The 21,982-nt window shown below is 41.0% G+C and overlaps 2 protein-coding genes across 8 annotated transcripts in view; both read right to left on the reverse strand.

Annotated features, from left to right (window-relative positions):
- The window catches only part of LOC119903772 (neuronal membrane glycoprotein M6-b-like), a 57,112-nt gene extending 44,547 nt beyond the window's left edge, over positions 1-12,565 (reverse strand). The window contains exon 1 of the mRNA XM_038720024.1: positions 12,476-12,565. Within this exon, the coding sequence (XP_038575952.1) occupies positions 12,476-12,479 (4 nt within the window). The 5' untranslated portion in view covers positions 12,480-12,565. The remainder of the gene's footprint in view (positions 1-12,475) is intronic.
- A 1,472-nt stretch (positions 12,566-14,037) lies between these two features.
- On the reverse strand, positions 14,038-16,341 carry gemin8 (gem (nuclear organelle) associated protein 8). 7 transcript variants are annotated; one of them, XM_038720071.1, is made up of 4 exons: positions 16,257-16,341; positions 15,902-15,953; positions 15,199-15,538; positions 14,038-14,991 (listed from the first exon to the last, which is right to left on the reverse strand). In XM_038720071.1, the coding sequence occupies exons 2-4, from the start codon at positions 15,902-15,904 to the stop codon at positions 14,732-14,734; spliced, it is 603 nt and encodes a 200-aa protein (XP_038575999.1). In that variant the 5' UTR covers positions 15,905-15,953; positions 16,257-16,341; the 3' UTR covers positions 14,038-14,731. The 7 variants fall into 7 exon arrangements, with proteins under 7 accessions (XP_038575999.1, XP_038575985.1, XP_038576032.1 ...); XM_038720057.1 differs by having other exon boundaries at positions 15,902-15,956; XM_038720104.1 differs by having other exon boundaries at positions 15,199-15,535; positions 16,257-16,271.
- Between the last annotated feature and the right edge of the window lie 5,641 nt (positions 16,342-21,982).

The raw sequence follows: 21,982 nt of genomic DNA on the forward strand, positions 1-21,982 counted from the left end.
TCTTTTAGCGATACTATCGCTTCCTCGAAAACTTCTCATGTGGTCTCGCTTGAATCCGCCAAGAGCAAGAAACCAAAACCAAATTTATAAGATAACCATGAAGAGAGACTGACTGAAAGAAATTGTATCAGATATTTTACTCCTACGACCAGCTCAGCTGAAGGCTATGTTGTTGACATGCAGCCAGTGTGTTTAAATTTGTGTTGCTGCCTGAAAGCATCAGAGGGAGAATAATCCTGTGGACAGTTAAATTGGGGTGTAAATAAATAAGTCAGTCCCCTCTGAACAGGAGCAATCAGCAACAAGATGCATCATGTCAAGTGTCAGGTGCAGCAGTAAGTCCCCATTTAGCCCCAATAAGACTAAGCAGGATTATTTTTAACAATTTTTTCAGTCGGTCAGTCCACCATTTTGGTCCAGCCTGAAATCTAAACAACTATTTGATGGATTGCCATTCAGTTTAGTACGCACATTCAAGTCCCCAACAGGATGAAGTGTAAGAACTTCAGTGGTGCTCTGACATTTCATTACATGCTGTTATCAGCTCAAACTGTTATCCATTGTAAAATAAATATAATTTCCATCAGCCTCAGCTGTACTTTGTGTTTACTGCTCATTAGCAAAGCATGAACATTTGCTGCCTGTGTAAGCATGCTAACAGACTAAACGATGGTGAACATTATACCTGCTGAACATCAGTATTGTCAGTAAGCATCTTAGCATTCCTTTAGCTCAAAGCACAGTTGGGCTGTTATTAAATGAAGGATCCCATCAATGTGCATCAATGCATGCCTCTAAGGTAGTGTTTCCAAAACCTGTCCTGGAGTCCCACTTGTCCTTGCATGTTTTAGATCTGTCCCTCCTCATACAACCAACAAATGATCAAAGATGCATAAATTCTCCAAAAGGTGAAAGTTCAAAAAGTACAGGAGGGATGTACAGCATTAAAGAGCAATACTGCTATTTACTGTCTCTTTAGTCTTCTCCTTCATCTTCTGTGTGATGCTCAGCCTCACTACAGGCACCGCATTGACCTTTTAACACGCTGCTTAAGACCATTATGCATCCCTCTTGTGAAGCAATGACACTGACAATCAGGCTTTGAGCTCTGATCCCAGAGGTTGACCTCACCATGACCTACATATCTGGTGTCCCAATCCTTGGGAAATCACTGCTGTCCACTGAGAGCTATTTGTGTCCGTCTACGTCCAATACAGGCTTCTCGGTCGTCAAGACTGAAATGACACTGCTTCAGGGTCATGGGACTTGGTGAGCTAAATTTGCAGCCACAGTAAGCTAATGCCAATACTAAAACTGTGTGAGTTTGTTGAAAAAAAATGTTTTTTTAAAAATAGGTTTTTATATGTATATTTACATTTTTTAAACAGTAAGCATCACTTGTCTGGCAAACGAAAGGTTATGTAATACGAGTTTGGTTGAAGAAAACTTCTTTAAACCAAATAAAGAGCAGGAAGGGAGCTGCTGTTTCTCTAAACTCTGATATGTTAGCATCTTGGCTTCCATCTTGGCTTGGGTATTTTTCTGCCATACACTGAAACCCCACAAAATAATGCAGTTAAGTAATGACATGTCCCTGGCCTTAAGATGTTAAAAAGTTAACATGTGTGTGGATTTGTGGTACGATTTCTGCCTGATCACAAGTACAGGACTGGTAGACTTAAAAAATAATATAAATTCTAATTAAATGATGACGTCACTCTTGTAATATTACAACTTTTTTCTCGACATGTCAGAGGACAGGACACAGATATTTATGAGAAATTCTGAATGTGCAGAAATTTTGAACATGAGCAGAAAACCTTCTTAAACCCAGGAGCTACACTCACCTAAAGGATTATTAGGAACACCTGTTCAATTTCTCATTAATGCAATTATCTAATCAACCAATCACATGGCAGTTGCTTCAATGCATTTAGGGGTGTGGTCCTGGTCAAGACAATCTCCTGAACTCCAAACTGAATGTCAGAATGGGAAAGAAAGGTGATTTAAGCAATTTTTAGCGTGTCATAGATGTTGGTGCCAGACGGGCCAGTCTGAGTATTTCACAATCTGCTCAGTTACTGGGATTTTCACGCACAACCATTTCTAGGGTTTACAAAGAATGGTGTGAAAAGGGAAAAACATCCAGTATGCGGCAGTCCTGTGGGTGAAAATGCCTTGTTGATGCTAGAGGTCAGAGGAGAATGGGCCAACTGATTCAAGCTGACAGAAGAGCAACTTTGACTGAAATAACCACTTGTTACAACCGAGGTATGCAGCAAAGCATTTGTGCCTGGTCTGATGAGTCTCGATTTCTGTTGAGACATTCAGATGGTAGAGTCAGAATTTGGCGTAAACAGAATGAGAACATGGATCCATCGTGCCTTGTTACCACTGTGCAGGCTGGTGGTGGTGGTGGTGTAATGGTGTGGGGGATGTTTTCTTAGCACACTTTAGGCCCCTTAGTGCCAATTGGGCATCGTTTAAATGCCACGGCCTACCTGAGCATTGTTTCTGACCATGTCCATCCCATTATGGCCACCATGTACCCATCCTCTGATGGCTACTTCCAGCAGGATAATGCACCATGTCACAAAGCTCGAATCATTTCAAATTGGTTTCTTGAACATGACAATGAGTTCACTGTACTAAAATGGCCCCCACAGTCACCAGATCTCAACCCAATAGAGCATCTTTGGGATGTGGTGGAACGGGAGCTTCGTGCCCTGGATGTGCATCCCACAAATCTCCATCAACTGCAAGATGCTATCCTATCAATATGGGCCAACATTTCTAAAGAATGCTTTCAGCACCTTGTTGAATCAATGCCACGTAGAATTAAGGCAGTTCTGAAGGCGAAAGGGGGTCAAACACAGTATTAGTATGGTGTTCCTAATAATCCTTTAGGTGAGTGTATTAAAGTCCAGGAGTTTCTAATTTAAATTAAAATCAACTTATTTGTGGTGAAAAGGTTCCACATGCAAAAGACACAAAAGAGCAGGAAAGACTGAATCATGCCGGCATGTGTGCTGACTCAGTAGGGATTTTATTAAATTAGAAGAGTTGATCTGCAGGAGAAACATAGGATATTTAAAAGCAATAGCTACAGAATGCCTGAAAGCCTCACTGCATTATGTTCTGTACATTTTTTATATTTTGAATTGTCATCTGCTGCCTGAATTTTGGGTTTCCCTTTACTTAAATGAAGACTTTTTCACCATAAATTGAGGCAGAAAAGGCAGAAATTGGTGCAGAAATTTTCACCAGAATGCAGGAAATGAAGTCTTCAATGCTTACAAGACGCTCCATTTCATTTGAGTCCCCTCTACCATTGAAACAAAACCAATGCTCTTGCATTTCAAGAAATACCCTATAATACAAGAAAATAGTCTCTGGGTTGACACATATTTTATGGAGGGACACATATAGGTGTGATCTTCCAATTTAAGCTATGATGTTGCGGCTGACAAGTATGCTGATTACACTTATTCTTTGTTGACCCTGGTTACTAACTAGCCTGTTCATCTATACATGCTAAAATTGGGAGTTTGACTGCAGAATGTTTAAAACAATTCCTTAAAATAGAGCAGTGATGACTCTGCCCCCCCACGCCCAACTTTTTAGGGTTGGGCATGTGGGGGCAGCAATTTAGAATCTCACCTAGGGCTCCAACATTTGCAACACCTTTGCTCTTGAATTTTTAATAAAGCCTAAGAAATTAAACTATCTTCCGAATTCTTTGTACCGAGTACCTCTCTTATTAGATACACATGCACCATTTCAGCATTTGGAGAAATTCAAAGCTTGTCAGGCCTGCCATGTGTTTTGGGGGAAGTCGACCTCAACTATAGCCACAGTACACTGAGATTACGGTGAAAAGCGGTGAAAAAGTTTGACAAGTGCATAGTACATTATGTTGACAGCAACAAAAGTATCAAATTCCTTTTATATGTACGCTGCCGATAAAGCAGATTGTAATCATGTAAATTTTGTAGCTCCTACACAGAAGCAGTCACTTATCCATCAAGCACTCTGTCTGCAGCATAAAAAATATCTGTTTATGTCCATAAAAGTTTTTCAGCCGTGCAACCACAAGCAGGGAAAATATGTAGCCTTGAAATACAAAAGCAGAAAATACTTTCATAATATGGTCAAGTGTCTATTTTGTATATTTTTCTTGAAACAAGTCAAATTTTCTCCTGCATGCAGCACTTTAAGTGTCTTTCCTTTCCTTTTGCTTGTCTCACTCTGTTGCCTATGTTTCTATCTGTTTGGCTAAGTGTTTTGTCACTAATGCTGGAGACAGGTCATCAACTTGGGGAAACATAAACATACAAAGACGGGGATACGCTCTCACACACACACACACACACACACACACACACAGACAGAGACAAGCAGAGTGTCTCAGCGACGGCTTTACGAGTCTCCCGCTGTCGCTTTAGTCTAATCCTTGCCATTTTAATGGGCTTCTGGCTTCCTCTAAAAGGGAAACCTTTGGCTAGGAGCGAGACTGAAGCACTACATCTTGCATTGTCTTGACTCTCACCTGAGAAGTTCCTCAAATTCCTCTGCAGAGATAGTGTGTTTGTGCTTTAGCGCATCTATGTGTGTTTTTTTGGGTGTATATTGTATGTGTGTGTGTCAAGATCCGGGCCCTTAATCTGTGGTGGTGGTGGTGATGATGACCCAGTTTCCCCCTCCCTCCATTCAGCTGCCGGTCGCCAAGGAGATGCTTCCCTCTCATCACTGAACGTAACCATCGGGATGCTGACAAAATTTAGTCCATCTCCAACACACACATACACGCACTCAATCTAAAGATGACAACGTGAATACAAACACTTGTTTTTAAAGTTTTATAGCGTTATTGTGATTTGGAGTTTTAAAGGAATGCTCCCCTCCTTCGTGCTCTCTTTCTGTCTTTCCCTATGTTTTTCTCCATCCGATAGTTGAAAAAGAAAGCAGCACTTTATTGCAAATTCATGCAAACTAATCCAATCATGCTTCGTCATCATTACTTAATGAAACACCTGTTCTTGAATTTGCATGCAATTGCAAAGTTTTGCTTTAATGTCTAATGATATCGGCAAACATGTAGCACAACAAGGCAGGAGTGTTTCTGTTTTGGCCTCTATTTTCTCTCTCACACACACCTGACTGAACGCCCACCCTCTACTGGAGATAAAATCAAAGTGAGAGTGCAACTCTGATATTTCTCGCCTCATTTACAAGATCTGACTTCTGTCAGTACAGATGGCTTAACCTACACACACCTACACAAACACACATATACCCACACAGCTACACACCCATCCCCCCACCGCCCCCTCCATCCAACAATTTATCCGACGAGCTGCTAATCCCGCTGGCCCAGATTTGGTCTGCAGTCTGCTCCACATGATGTTGTGTTGTCATCGTCATCCCAACAACTGCACACACACCACACCCCAATCTCAAACACACACACACACACACACATATACACCCCCACCCCACCTCCTCCGAGGCTGCCTGCCTGGATCATGTGACCTCTTCACGAGTCATGTGACTCAGAAGCTTGTTGCACCTGTGACCTACTGTACTGAACTCCAGCACACGCCGGCAGCAATGTGGGATAAGAGCCTCTTCCATCTACAGTTTTCAAGCACACCATGAGTCACTGTGTGGAGGAAATGCAAATCAGGGTGGGCACATCATCATCATCTTCATCACCATCGTCACCATCATTGCTCCAGGGGAGACAGGTGAGGGAGAATGGCAGTCTATTTTTTTGCCTGTGTTGGCTCGTTGTCATCAGATGTATGACTGTTTGCATGTGCCGGGGATTTGAGATGACTCCCGCCTTGGAGCTTTGAGCATCGCTTGCGTCGCCATGGCAACAGGTCCTCTCGACGACGACTGACTCTGACACATCAGGGTAGCCGTTGGGCTTTGCTTATAATGCTCACATGCAAAAGGCAAGCATGCTGTATCCTAAATATGAAAGCAAATTCTGAGGCTTGGGAGGTGGGTATATTGAAGACGTGCATAGATATAGTAATAAAACAAAATAACAATGGATAACAAAATAATATTTCGAAACATTATAAAACCACCATACAAGGAGTAAGAAACATAAAATCACTATCAATAAGACAGAAAAAAGGGCAGAATTATGAAACAAAGACAAAAACAAATCATTATTTCTAGTGTTGAAGGCAAAAGAATGATTTTGCCAAGAGGAAACTGCCTGGACGGCAGGTTGTAGGTTTCTGTGATATAGTTTGGCCCCATCGCATCCTAAAAGTGATCAATAAAACCACAAAAATCTATTTAGAGACCACAGGAAGATGAAGAACAGATGCTGGAGAAGTTGGAGATGAGAGAAAACATTTTGACTCAGGCCGGAGAACAATGAATGGTTTTGCAGTTAAACTACATAAAAGCGAGGGTCACATTCTTTAAATTGCTAAAAGTGTTGATTAATGCTGGGAATATTCTCTGACTGTGAAAGTTAAGGCTGAACAATGCTAAAGAAAGATGGAAAGAAGAAAGAATTCTCCGCAACTTTAACTTCTACTTGTCTGCCAGCCTCTAACTTTCATATCATTCCAGAACCTGACCCCCCCGTACGGTAGTTGTACCTGAGCTCCACACACTGTACCTGCACACCTGCTCCCTCATCAACACCTCAGTATATAAACCTGCCCCTTTTCCACACTTCCTAGATTGTCTTTAGTGAAACTCAGCTTAAAGGCCAGGTCATACCAGCATTTAAAATGGCAAAATCTTTTCATTTGAATGGAAGCATCATGTTCAACAGTTGTAAACTTTAGCTTCTGAATTTGCACCACTGATCAATAGCAAGTTGTCTTGACAATACTGAATTTTGGGGGTACAGAGAGTCAGAGAATCCAAAATGGAGGAAGCTAGTGTAGCTTATTAGCTGTGTTGCAGCAGCAAGTGTCAATTTGACTCCTCTCATTTAGAGCATAACTTGCTCCACAACAAACACATGGTTTGTAGGCAGTTATGAGGTACAAACATGTCTTTTAAAAGAACAGTTTGAACTTATTATCCTATTAGCAACCTAGCGAACAAGGTTGCTAACAGAAGGCTCGCTAGCTCTGTGAGGGTTTTTCTCCCTTCAATAGCTCTTTGTTGAATAAAACGATGTACAGTCCTGAGAACAAAATGCTAGTACTGAGTTAACGGCACAATTCAGAGAAAACAGAATGCTAAAGACTATAGCTAATGGCATTTTAGCTTAAGGCAGCCAATTCCAAATTCACAAAATGTCAGGCTTTAACTGACTCTTAGGATGTAAAGATCAACAGCAATGTCAATGTCAGTGCTGATGCAACTATCAGCTAATTTAAAACTTTTGAATCAGCTGCCCCAGAGTCAAATCAACTGTGTGAGCGAGCAGACAACTCTCACATCAACACTTGTCAACTCCTAATAATTAACACTGAAAAATCAACACTTGTTAATGCAGCAAAATCTGCTGTGCAGTCCTGAGCTTGAAAGTTTTCTGAGGCTTTTGGCAACAAAAAGTGTGTTTCTCCTCTTGTCCAGTTTTCATGTATTTTTATCAGAGATACACAGCATTACATATAAACACACACACTGAACTGAATGTCGTGTTTATTCATACCGTTTTCTAACAAGTCTAAAAGTAGACAAAGATTTAACTAAATACTGTTTGTATGGTTTGTATTCAGCTATCCCCAGACTATTATTGTGACACTACTGCTCCAGTTTAAGTGGTATGCTGTTATTCTAATCAGGTCAGTGGATCGTTCCACTTTCGCCTCTTTTCCAGCCGAGTGATCATTTATTCCTTCAGAATAAAACAATCCTTTAAAATCAGCAGGCTTTGAAGTCTGTCTGCTCGACTGCTGTTGCACTCAGTATCCATTCTGCGGATCAACGCATAGCAAATCCACAGGAGAGGATGCAGGAGGATACGGGTTTCCACATACAGTCAAGCGAGAGACGAACAGAGCACAAAGAGAGAGAATTCACGAAGGAGGAAGCATGGGGGCGGGAGGGGGGTCAAAAGAATAATGATGAAAACAATGAGCGGGGAGATGATGAGACGAGCAGATGAAAGACGGGACGATGATGCTGATGATGATGAGACTAAAGCAGCAGTTTGGAGAAACAACAGGAAAAATGGGGGAGCTGAAAGAAGAGAAGTTTCCAATAGCCCCTGCAGAAAAACTGCTCCAGTTCCCCATCGCAGTAAATCATGTCACTTGGCTACATCTTGTCTGTTCTCAGCTTCTCACCGGCCTGAAGGCGATAAACAGCCCTGCTCTGCCTTATTGGAAACAGATGTTCTGAATGGGAGAGAGAGAGAGACAGAGACAAAGAGAGAGAGAGGGAGTGTGAGAGGGAGCTGTAGAGGAGGGAGGTAGGGAAGAAAAGTAACGGATAGAGGTAGAAATGCCTGAAAAAATTGGTAGCTTTGGATTAGTGGCCTCATGAGATCAATCTGCATGCTACTGGTTTCAGGTCATTAGATAATGCTGAATTTATGCCAATACATTCTGGTCTTCCAAAACAAATGTTTCTATGATCTCAAGCTTCACACCGGCCAATCACAACTGTAAGCAAGGACTTGCAAACTAGCCACATGACTGTGAAGTAACAACATCAACATCTGTGCACCCATTAATTTATACAACACATACACATCCAGGGTATAACCTTGGTTTTGTATATTCCTTCCTGTTCTGCTTTGAATTATATTTTTACTTTACACTTTGAAAGAGAACCAAAGCCTGTATTTAGTTTCAACATGTTGTCCGTTGCCACCCAGATCCAAATGGCATTGCTGTAAATCCCAAATAAAGGTGTAAACACAAACCTAATGTATTTTAAGATCACCTGATTTAACAAAGCTTAGGAAACACAAGAAATGTGCAAAACCCTGCATGACATGCATCCACATCTACACAGCAGCAATTGTCTTCCGTTTTCAGCTTTGTCCAGCCTGTTTCATAATACACAGTGAGGGAGTGGATCATTCCCTCTAAATCCAATCAACATCAACTCTCACATGAGGAGTTGACGTGGGGAGGATGAGTGTTTTCTACAGTCAGGACAGCTCACAGTTTACCTGGCAAGAGGAGACGTTTTCCTGAAAATATCCCAAATGACTGACCATGAAACTGCAGTATATGGCTGAATTTCTGTGCACAGACAGGTAAAACAGGCGCAACACTTTAGGAAAGGTCTGGAAACACATGTAGTAATCTGTGTAGTTTGTCAAGAGCTTGCTCCTGTCTTAATCTTTAAAAGCTGTTAACCCTGGCATGACCAGTGCAACACACACACACACACACACACAAATATATCAAACAAACGTGCTATACTTCATCTTTTTCAGGCTTGATGACAAGCTGCACTTCATAACACATATTAATGAACTGACTTATAAGCAAAACTGGCATTCTTCTGCAAAAATAAGAGATGTATTACCCAGAACTGCAGAAAGCAAATTGTTCAGTCAACTTTTTTGTACGATATGGACTATGGTGATCTAATTTATATGCACTCTCCTGCCTCTACTGTGAAACCTCTCGATGCAATTTATCATTTCCCCTTATAGGTTCATAACTGGGGATGGCTTTAGAACGCATCGTTGTATAGCATATTATATGAGAAAGTTGAGTGACTGTCACTGGAAGAGAACTATAGGTCATCTTCACGCCACACTAGGACCCAAGACTATGTGGTCCTTGAACTTGATCATGTTAGTACTGAGACTGGGAAACTAGCTCTTAAATACTCTGCTCCACACAGGTGGAACAATCTGCAGAAGGTTGCAAAATTAGACAAGTTAATCCCTTTTATTAATGAATTTAAATCTCCTTTGACATAGAGCCGTGTGAATGCATGTTTTCTTTGAATTGATGTTATCCCTTATGTTGATGCCTTTTTGTTGATGTAACTTGGTGTACTTTTATTGTTTTATATGTAATCAGATAGATAGATACTTTATTGTCACTGTATATAAATACAGTGGGTACGGAAAGTATTCAGACCCCTTTAAATTTTTCACTCTTTGTTTCATTGCAGCCATTTTCCAAAAATCAAAAAAGTTCATTTTATTTCTCAGTAATGTACACTCAGCACCCCATCTTGACAGAAAAAAACAGAAATGTAGAAATTTATTAAAAAAGAAAAACTGAAATATCACATGGTCATAAGTATTCAGACCCTTTGCCGTGACACTCATTTTTAACTCAGGTGCTGTCTATTTCTTCTGATCATCCTTGAGATGGTTCTACACCTTCATTTGAGTCCAGCTGTGTTTGATTATACTGATTGGACTTGATTAGGAAAGCCACACACCTGTCTATATAAGACCTTACAGCTCACAGTGCATGTCAGAGCAAATGAGAATCATGAGGTCAAAGGAACTGCCTGAAGAGCTCAGAGACAGAATTGTGGCAAGGCACAGATCTGGCCAAGGTTACAAAAAAATTTCTGCTGCACTTAAGGTTCCTAAGAGCACAGTGGCCTCCATAATCCTCAAATGGAAGACGTTTGGGACGACCAGAACCCTTCCTAGAGCTGGCCGTCCGGCCAAACTGAACTATTGGGGGAGTAGAGCCTTGGTGAGAGAAGTAAAGAAGAACCCAAAGGTCACTGTGGCTGAGCTCCAGAGATGCAGTCGGGAGATGGGAGAAAGTTGTAGTAAGTCAACCATCACTGCAGCAATCCACCAGTCGGGGCTTTATTGCAGAGTGGCCCGACGGAAGCCTCTCCTCAGTGCAAGACACATGAAAGCCCGCATGGAGTTTGCTAAAAAACACCTGAAGGACTCCAAGATGGTGATAAATAAGATCCTCTGGTCTGATGAGACCAAGATAGAACTTTTTGGCCTTAATTCTAAGCGGTATGTGTGGAGAAAACCAGGCACTGCTCATCACCTGTCCAATACAGTCTCAACAGTGAAGCATGGTGGTGGCAGCATCATGCTGTGGGGGTGTTTTTCAGCTGCAGGGACAGGACGACTGGTTGCAATCGAGGGAAAGATGAATGCGGCCAAGTACAGGGATATCCTGGACGAAAACCTTTTCCAGAGTGCTCTGGACCTCAGACTGGGCCGAAGGTTTACCTTCCAACAAGACAATGACCCTAAGCACACCGCTAAAATAACGAAGGAGTGGCTTCACAACAACTCCGTGGCTGTTTTTGAATGGCCCAGCCAGAGCCCTGACTTAAACCCAATTGAGCATCTCTGGAGAGCCCTGAAAATGGCTGTCCACCAACGTTTACCATCCAACCTGACAGAACTGGAGAGGATCTGCAAGGAGGAATGGCAGAGGATACCCAAATCCAGATGTGAAAAACTTGTTGCATCTTTTCCAAAACGACTCATGGCTGTATTAGATCAAAAGGGTGCTTCTACTAAATACTGAGCAAAGGGTCTGAATACTTATGACCATGTGATATTTCAGTTTTTCTTTTTTAATAAATTTGCAAAAATTTCTACATTTCTGTTTTTTTTCTGTCAAGATGGGGTGCTGAGTGTACATTACTGAGAAATAAAATGAACTTTTTTGATTTTTGGAAAATGGCTGCAATGAAACAAAGAGTGAAAAAATTTAAAGGGGTCTGAATACTTTCCGTACCCACTGTATAAAACGAAATGCAGTTTGGAGCAAACCATTGAACATAGCAGCTTTAAAAATAGTATTTATCAATAAGATAATAAGAATATCGATAAAATTGATTGCATAAAAGAATCAAATGAAGCAATAAAACAGAGATTAAAGTGCATGGGCAAGGAAAGCATGATAAGTTAAAATGAGGCAATAAATACATACAGGAATAGTGCCTGCATCACATCTTTAAATCCAACTGGTCCTGGCCTAGCTTCCTTGATAAAGTGCATTTCAGTGTGCATTGTTCAGTTTCGCATAAATGATCAGGGTGCCCTTGTAAAAGAGTTTGCCCTCAGTGGCTCTCCCTGTTAAATAAAGGTTATAAAATAAAATAAAAAATAAAATACTGCACAGGGCTACATGTTGGGTTTTTTGTTTGTTTTTTCTGCTGCTGGCACAGTTTGACATTAATCAGTCTAAAACAAGGCACACAGTGTTACAGCTGCAGATAATCGTGCACGAGCGCGCTGGCACGCTCAATTTGAATGCATAGGATCCCATGATGTCCGAAAAGGATAATGTTGCTATTAAGTGACAAAAAGGGTGCAAGGAATTCAGAGTGCTGTTAAAGTTAACAGACTGGGATGGTCACACTGCGTTTGAGATTGTTAACTGATTAGCTGACATGCAAACTCAACGACACTGCATCACACGCAGCGCACGCGACCAGAAAACGTCCTAGAAGAAAGACAGAAGACGGACAGCATCCAGATGTCAAGAAGCCAACTAAAAAGAAACGCATCTAAAAGTGACCCTTGGTGAAACGAAAATAAGCAGAAAAGGAAGAATGTAGAAAATAGTTCGCCTACCCATTTCGTCAGCTCCCGTGGAAACTGGCCCTGAGACAAAAAGTGAGAGAACTCCCAGATGATGGCCACAGGTTGTTTGAAGGGGGGCTGTGTGCAAACGACTGGACGTCCCGTTTTACAATCGGGGTGGGGGCGGGTGGAGGGTGAGGGGTGACGTCACGGCTACAAATGGATCAGACTTCATTAATCCAGAACACACTGCAAGTGTCCTTATTGCTCCTCTAAGCTTATGAAATATAAAGGACAGTATTGAACTGCAAGGACAATGTCTTTATGTAGAGGGCATTGTTAACCAAAGTGCTGTAAGGAGCTGTGTTATTTATTTACCTAATTACTAAATTTCCACATATTTGCTACAAACTTATGATGACAATTTTATATGCATAATAAGGATTGACATTAACTGAAGGTTTCAAACCTTTTTGGCTTGCCAGTCAAAAAAAACTGTCCGGGGCCCCATCTCATGTTTCACAAGTGCATGAGTTGTTAGCCAAAGAGGAGTTTCTCGTCTAAACCTCACCGATGGTTTCATTTCAAAAACAGTTTGAAGCTTAAAGAGATAAAAGTATCCAATATTTCACAAAGATTATAAAAACATCCCAAAAAAAGGTAACATATTCGTATAGATTTGTATAGAACAAGTATGATTTCTTCTTCTCCGATAAACCACCTCATGTCCCCTCAGATTTATCTGAGGACCCCTAGGTTAGGAACCCCAGGACTGAACTACTATACTGTATATGAAGTAGCTCCACCTCCAGCAGCTACAACAGTACAATTCTGATTACACATTGCTGCATGATTATTAACAATCAACAATGTCATATAGGTGGCGATAGAGCAGTGGATAAGACATGTGCCTTTGGTGTGAGAGATCCGGGTTTAATTCCCACTGTAACATCCACCAATATCCCTGAGCAAAACACTTAACCCCTAGTTGCTCCAGCAGTGTGCAACTCTGACATATGAATTGTAAGTCGCTTTGGATGAAAGCGTCAGCTAAAAGAATAATTGTAAAATGTAAAAATATATAATATGCTGTATCTCACAATATATCAATTCTTCAGAATGAGTACTTTTAATTTTAATAATTTAAAATATGTTGTGCTGATAATACTTTTAGATTTTTCACTTATGTACATTTTGAATGGAGGTATTTTTACTGCATTGGTCCTTTTTACTTAAAGGATCCAAGTACTTCGTCCACCAGTTTACACAAATGTTATGCCGACACCAGATACCATACAATATAGTACCAAATAATGTGAATACTGAATATACACTACAGTTCATATAGTAAGTACTCTCACATTTTATGTCAATGCAGGAAAACCTTTTTTGTGGTATAATTTGGCAAAGGCATCTGTCAAACTGAAACTTTCAAGTCTAATGTTACATTAAAACAGTATTTTGCCCAAAAGCTTAATAGCAGTTATGTAATCAAGAGCAAGAGTCCCATTACACAGAAAACTAAGAAATCACCAGTGACAAAGCAGGTTTGATCCAGACATAAAAAAAACTTTATTATAAACAGTTTATTTTAAAATACACATCCTCTGTCTAAAAAAAAAAAGTGCAAGATGGTGAAAGCACAACATAAAAGGGAATAGTTCCTCCTGAGGAACCACATGAACGGCTTTGAACCTGATGAAACGTCAGAATCAGAGAGGCACAGTTTAGAAGTAACAACAACAAATCACTCTTCGTGTGCGTTGAAAAGTGGAATATCAGAAGCAGCCATGCGGGAACGCTTCTAAATTTGAACAGAGGAAGTGGGGTTGAAAATGTTTCTGCGGTTAAACCAAGTTGACAGGCATAAGAGGAGCTATTGCAGCATCTAAAATCACCAAACTAGAGGGTAAACAAAAAATGGATTAGGGGGACACACGCAAGCACGTTTGAATGTATTTACATCACCTACAAGGGCGGTTTCACTGTACCTCGGCTCAGTCCTCAGTTAAAAATAACTTTCAAAAAATTCAACATTATGTGCAGCATCAAAATCACAAGTTTCCATTTGGAGCAGCAGCTGACAGGTCAGTGACATTCACGTCTGGGTAAGCAGACATTCAGTTAATTCATGCAACTTTTCTGTGCTTAAAATAACTTCTAACCCTCGGCTAACCCAAACCATTAGCTCTAACATGAGCAGTGTTGACAGCCACCATTCATTACATGACAAAGCTGTCGTCTCACCGAGAGATCAGAGCAGGGATTTCCTCCAAATCAAACTGTTTACAGCTCCGCCCGCAGCCGTCACAGCTTCAGTGGTATAACGGGCCAGTACTTGGGCTGTTTGAGGTCACAGTTTCTGTCGAAAGTGAGCTGCATTGCCGCCTCCATGGCCAGGATCTTGGCCGCGTCTTCGCCGTACAGCTTCTTCATCTCGGCCCCACGCCTCTCGCCAGGCCGCTCGGAAGGAGGAGCCGAGCTGCTTCGCCAGGAGACGGCGTGCAAGTCCTGGTCGGCCGGCACGTAGCTGTCATGCTGCTCAGCCTCCATCTGCTGCTGCTTCTCTGCAAGGACAGGAAGACAGGTTATTTTTAGCCACACAGCAGGCCGTGTCTCCACATTAAACTCACTGAAACTATGATATCTGATTACAATTGTACAGCAAAGCAAATTATTACTGATTATGTGATGGAGATGGGAGAAATTTTGGAGACTCTAGACCTAAAGTCAGTTTCTAACTGTTTCCTAACTCTACACCCTGGTTCTCTTACTCAGCTCCTCTCTGTGCTTCTCTGTCTGGGCGAAGTACTGCCGGAGCTCCTCGCTGATCTCCATGTTGCTGACGTCGCATTCTATCTCGCTGTCTGAGCTGCTCTCCTCGTCCCTGTCCTCTGCGTCTTTGCTGTCCCTCTCCGTGGCGTGCCAGTCTGCGTAGCGCCGGTGGCTGCTGGGGTACGGCTCCTGGTAGCCTGGGCCGTAGGCAGCCTCAAAGGCCTTTCGGTATGCACGCCTGTGCCTCTGGTGCCAGGCCATCACCTGCTGGTAGTGCTGCCAGTAGCGGCTGTACACAGGGCTGGAAAACCAGGACATCATGGTGTTTATGTCCTCCTGCTGATGAGAAGAATCAGTACAGTTTCATATTGTATATCATTAGTCTCACACTTTAATTGTTTGTCACGAAAGATGACGCTGGTAAAATGGTTTTATATTAATTTAACAGGTATACTGGGCACTGCAGGGATGAAAATGTTCTGTATTTTCAATGTATGTGTCTCTTTCTGTAGATATAACTGCACAACACCACAAAATTAGGTAGGTCCTTGAAGGGCTCAGTAGACGAAGATCTGCTGCTGATCTATGTTGCAGTCCCACTTTATCATTTAAGGTTATAATTTGTTACTATACCATCATGCCCAGTACATATTTAATGTATCATTAGTAGCACTGAAGCTTAAGACAGGAAGACTTCCTTACCATGATTGGAGATGCCCGCAGTTCAGTGAATGCCCCTGCTAACTTTGCTAACCTGCTAATCCAGAAAGACACGGGGTTACTAATAAGAACAAGAAGTCGGTAGGTTAAACAATATCTACTTCTGTTAAGATAAAGTACCACACTACAACACTACAGCCTAACTTCATGGGTTCAGGCACAATGAAAGACGCATGCTGACATCTTCAAAATAAAAATGGATGCGCACTAACGTTACGTGCCCGACTTCAAGCACCACGAAGAGCAACACGGTGCGACTAAACCTCCGTGTTCATGCATGTAACGTCAACGTAAAGTGTATTTACATGCTGAATCCCTCTCATTTGCACACGTTTACCTGTGTTATGGCAACTTGTTTATCGGCTCGCGGTGCTTCCGCTGACATATTTTCCCAGCATTCTTTGAGGTACAGCAACATGAACGCTGACTACGTGGCGCCACCCGGTGGACGATGTGCAGGTATGCAACGCATTCAGATGGTGGACTTGGTCAGAATAAAGACACACACCTGTGAAATAGCTTTGTAGGAGTCATGTAGGCGATGATATTGTTGTTGAGCACGCCTGTTTGGTTATTTTAGTATCACCTGTTCATCAATTGGGGGGGCAAATTGCTGACCGCTTTTTATACTGTTTATGGCATTGACTTTATTGCTGTTGGACGCTTGTATGTCTGTGAAACAGTTTGGACCTGGAATAAACAATCAAACGCAGCCACTGGATGTTGGGTTCTTGGACAGTCAACAAGATGGGCAGGTAGATAATTCTCCCCTGCTCAGCCTCTCTGGTGGGCCTACTACATTTATGTTTTTAGATAGTCTCCTATAAGCTTGAAAGAATAAAATTCTCCAGAACTTTCAGTTCTTTCTCATCCCTCTTCATTACACTTCATTTGTGTATCTTAACATTACAATTAACTCACAAACTTGACTATTAGCCTATGCAAACTTTTCATGCAACCTCCTATCCTACTCAGAAAAATGAGCGAACCATGTGATCAAAGGTGAAGTTCAGCCTCCTTATAGTCATGGAAGTAGCAAGACTTTTTTTGATTCAGGGAATTTATTTTAAATTAGTATTTAGAATGTTTATCATAGATTTTTATCTAAAGTTAAATATAAAAAAAAAGTAATTTGACTTCACAGTTAGACATCAGGCCAGACATCTCAATTCTGTTGTAAAACATTTGCAAAACCTCTTGTCCATCAGATATTTGGATATCTGGTTTTAGTTTTTGATTTCCAAATAGTCAAAATGCCAAAATGTAACATTGTGTGGGCAAGAATTGCACTGCGATATGCAAGGGAGGGGGTGTATGAGCAGAATAGTTAGGCACGAGTGTTTGAGTGCTGTGAGACATGTTTGAGTGTATATCTGGGTCAGGGTTTGGCTTCAGGCTTCAAAGCTTTCAGAGGAAACGCAAAAAGACAGATGTGCCTTTTCAAAACACATCTCCTCCTACAGTGCAGTGCATTGTTTGAATGGATGTGTTAACACAATAGAGTACAAAAATAAAAGTAGCATTTTCTCTATTCCAGAACATGAATTTTTGAAAGTATGTTATTGTTTCCTGGAATATGTCCTCAGATTGCAGTGCAAATATTCATGAAACAATGTTTTCTATGTATACATTATTTAATAATTGGATTCCCAGTGCATTGTGGACAATGTATGCTATACTTTATTATGCATCTTATATTTTCTCCAGGTATAAAATCATCTTGATGATATATGAATATGGCTGTCCTTTTCTCTTTAATATACAGATACAGAGTTTGCAATGATTGGTGATGCATGTATTGACAACAGGAGTATCAATAGACAGAGGATACACACACTTAAATACTGTTACACATCACACAGGTCACACAGTACAGTTATCTCTACTACTCCCTCTGCTGGTGGACCTCACAGAGAATGCTGTTATTCTGAGCATTCCAACCCACAGTATTCGTCCCCTATGGTGTAACATGTGTGGGATGATTGGTCTGTCACACATCTACATTATATGTGATCTAGCTCTCTACTTTCTAATAGTTGGGCTAAAGAAGTGTAACCAGTATGAGATACTGTTGTCAACATCATTACAAGGAAGCAAGAGTGAGCGCCACAGGGTTAAAACCGCAACACCCAGACCAGAGATGAAAATAAGAGCTGTTATTAAAGCTGTGGTTTCTGTTATGTACTCCCCTTCCTTATGTGGGAGTGGTTGATGTCACACAGCTCAAGTCAAAGAAATTTTCATGTCAAGTCAGACATGGGCCTCTTTAGGAGGTACATGCTGAGCACTCTGCTGATGTTGAAAAGCCAACAAAAATTATCTGTGAATAAGATCTTGAATACAATCAACATGCAAATGTGTTGGCTCAGGGTTTAACACTGCCACATCTTGTTTCCATCACTAGAAGAGTCCTTAGCCATGCCCCTGTATATGTCCCACTCTGGCGGACAGTGTCTTCTTGCTACATACTTTATATTTAACTAAATACGTTATTAAATAAAATGCAACCGTATAAAGGGTTATGTTTATCAATGGTAGCTGACCACAACAGTTGTCAGTCACCGTCAGATATATCTTCACATGTGTCTCACGACTTACAGATGCATGACCTAGTTTCATTCTCCAGCTACGTGAATCTATTGCTGCATTTTAACCACAGTCCTGAAACGTTCAGCTGTGGCCACTCTTATCTCCTTTATGCAGACGACGACAACAACATAAAAAAAAAGCCAGCATTGGTCTGCATCTTTGATAACCTGTTTACCTGGTTCCATATCTTGTAAACTAATCTCTGTCTGCCTGTCTCTGTTGTAGTTTCAGTCACTATATGACCTCTTGTTGTTGCTCTAATCGATTTGGAAAAAGTCTGGGCTCCCAGGAATCTTTCAGGACATGTCTTCATCACGACTGTTGAAATGTAGCCCAGTGCCGCGGATGGCAACACGACCTGGCCCAGATCTGGGAGGAGATCCCCCAGTCTAATATGATGCAGTAAAAGTCAGACTGATAACTGTTTACAGTTTTTTAGGATTGCTTACACACTAAAATTAAAAGTAGTACACTATTAGCAAAACCTTACACTCAAGAAGCAAAACATCAGCCCATATTTGCACAACTATAAGCACATTGTCAACCTCACACTTGTTGCAAAACCCTACACACAGTGATTTGCAAAACACTAAACACACTTAACATACATTACACACAAAAATCTATCATGAAGTCACTTCCTTGCAATACCAAAGCAATCACTGTCAAATTACCGCACCATCCAACCAATTGGTTCTACACAGTCATCAGGTGTGCAAACACTTGTTTGCTTAATTGTAGACACACCAATCAGGTGTATAAGCACAATAAAAAGCAGCAGGTGAGTTCATCGGTCTTCAAGCACAATGGAAAGAGTCAGAGAAAGAGTAAGACGAGGAGGAGGAATCAACAGAGGAAGAGGAATCAACAGAGGAAGAGGAAGAGGAAGACAAGAAGGTGCTCAAAGAGGACCGAATCTGACAAATGAGATCCGCGCAACACTGGTTGACCACGTTGTCAACCACGGCCTGACGCTGAGGGAGGCTGGACTGCGAGTACAGCCAAATCTAAGCCGATACACAGTGGCAAGTGTGATTAGAACATTTTGACTGGAAAATAGGTATTGTAAAAATATCATATCAAAAACATCTGCACGGTTTCAGTAACTGCTTACAGTCCTGTATTCTATGCACTATCAGTTGTTACCTTTGTAACAACACTCCAGCCATTACACAGAATGGGGTCCCCCACCGCCATGCCCATATGGGCCCTTACAACACAGCACTCATACTTACATTCTTGGACCAATTGCACGACATAATAGCAGCAAATCAAATCGATCATATGCAATACATTGTTGTCTGGGACAATGTGTCTTTCCACCGCTCTGCTCTGGTTCAGAACTGGTTTCAGCAACATCCACATTTCACCGTCCTATATCTTCCACCATACTCTCCATTCCTCAACCCTATAGAAGAGTTTTTCTCATGGCGGTGGAAGGTAGGTATATGATCTCCGTCTCCAGGCTGAGGTATCCCACATCCAAGCCATGGAGGAGGCCTGTGACCAGATGGAGGTAGCAGCAATGCAAGGATGGATTCGTCATTCAAGACGTTTCTTTCCAAGGTGTCTTGCTAATGACAACATTGCCTGCGATGATGAAATTCTCTGGCCAGATCCAGCTAGGCGAAGAGACAATGTCTAGTTTTTTGGGGGAGTTTTTACAGTAAACATACAGTACAATATGTAAAGTGACATTTTGTTACAGTATTATGAATCTCCATGTCAACATTTTGGGCGTGAGAAATAAATGAGTTTCTTCAGTCTGCAACATTGGTCTTGTGTAGTGTTTGGTGAATTTACATTATATTTGTAACTTGTACTGTTGATGGTAGCCTACTCTAATCATAGGGAAGTAGAAGTGCTGAAAGTGTTTTAGGTTTATCACAGCTGAGTGTAATTTGTGCAAACAGAGTATAGTAATGTGAAACGTGTGTGTTTCATATGGTAACAAAGTGTGGTTTTTAAACAGAAGTGTATAGTTTTTACAAGAGTGTTTAATTATGCAAAGGATCTGTAGTGTTTTGCTATTTGGGTGTGAGGTTGTGCTAATTGTGTGTAGTGTTTTGAAAACACGGGCCCTGTTTTGAAAATCGTGCTTAAGCAATCCAAAAAAACTGTAACATGGCAGGAAATAAAACAGCAAAGGATTAGGAAAAGTGCAAAATTAATATTAAAGATTGTCATTGTATGAGTTGTGCATGTTTTTATGAGTGCTGTATGTATATATGATTTTACTCTTTCCATTTATTGAAAACATAATTGTGTCAAAACGTGTGCTTAGTCCTGCCTAACAAAGATAGGCCTTCCCCAAATACAAAAACTTGAATATGCCAGTAAAGTTCAGAAGCTGTTTTTAAAGGACGACAAAATGATAACATGAAAGGCATAAACACACAAATCCTTATTTTTTTGTTCCTTTTCAAACCAAAGTGTCACACCCTGCAGGATGTAAAGGCCTTCCTCAAACTGACGACCAACAATGACAACACAACAGTCACCAGTAACGATCACCAAAACATTCACAGGTTAGTTAGCTGTGTGCTGAGTACCAGCTGTGTTGTGTCCATAGTGAATCAGATATATCTTAGTCAAACTGACTTTGGACTTTTCCTCTGTTTTGAACACATTTTTGAAAAGACATGTCTCAGACTTTGTCCTTAAAGTTGTCATTTATTCAAAAATAAAACTAGTCAATACGTGGATGTGTTTGGCTTCCTATACAGGCTCTATAATGCACAGTGCAAACGCTGTTTAGCCAAAATATACGTTTTTCTGTGAAACCAGTGTCAGAGATTCCACCTCGCCAACACCCCACAGTATCTAAACAAAAAAAAAAAGTAGAAGCAGTCAAGGCCTACACTTCCTTTTAAGACACGTCTTTGAGGATACATCTGCTTACAAGGTTATTTTGCACCTTTTTACCATCCCCCGTTCAGTATAGTTAACTGGTCTCTGACAGACCTCTACCATGATGGATCAATGGAAACTGCTGTTGGTCCTGCTTGTTTGTGTTTTGACACTGAAGGTACTATACAGGAGAGTTTCATTCATTACATAGAATTTATGCTGTCTGTTTTTCAATTTGATAGAATTACAAGTTGCCTGTACTAACCACTATTTATTCTACCGTGCTCATTCTCATGCACTGGTTTCATTACAGAGACTCTTGTGAAAAGTATTGGGAGAGAACCAGAATTTAGTATAATCATTTATTTTATTCTAGGCAAGTCTATGTATGTTCATGTGTCAGGCATTTGGCTGATTGTGACAAAATTCCTGTGACCATCAATTGATTGAGTGGAAATGTATGAGAGATCTGCTAAGAGACGAGAACTCACTCAACTCATTACACTTGCGTAGTAGCAGGTAGGACTTATTTCACTTCCAGACAAGTCACCAAGTCCCACCGTTCTCTTCAGACATCTTTTAAGAATATGTTTCCACTACTTTGTTTATGCTTTGGTTTTTGGT

The sequence above is a fragment of the Micropterus salmoides genome, unplaced genomic scaffold, assembly GCF_014851395.1.
Source record: "Micropterus salmoides isolate LMB-PRFRI ecotype aquatic unplaced genomic scaffold, ASM1485139v1 Ms_hic_scaffold_1, whole genome shotgun sequence".
In the NCBI taxonomy this organism is placed as follows: Eukaryota; Metazoa; Chordata; class Actinopteri; order Centrarchiformes; family Centrarchidae; genus Micropterus; species Micropterus salmoides.

What these genes read in the sequence shown, in the direction of transcription:
- gemin8 (XM_038720071.1), bottom strand. An exon ending in GAAGCACAGAGAGGAGCTGA is followed by an intron (nt 14,992 to 15,198) that starts GTAAGAGAACCA and finishes CTGTCCTTGCAG; the next exon opens with AGAAGCAGCAGCAGATGGAG.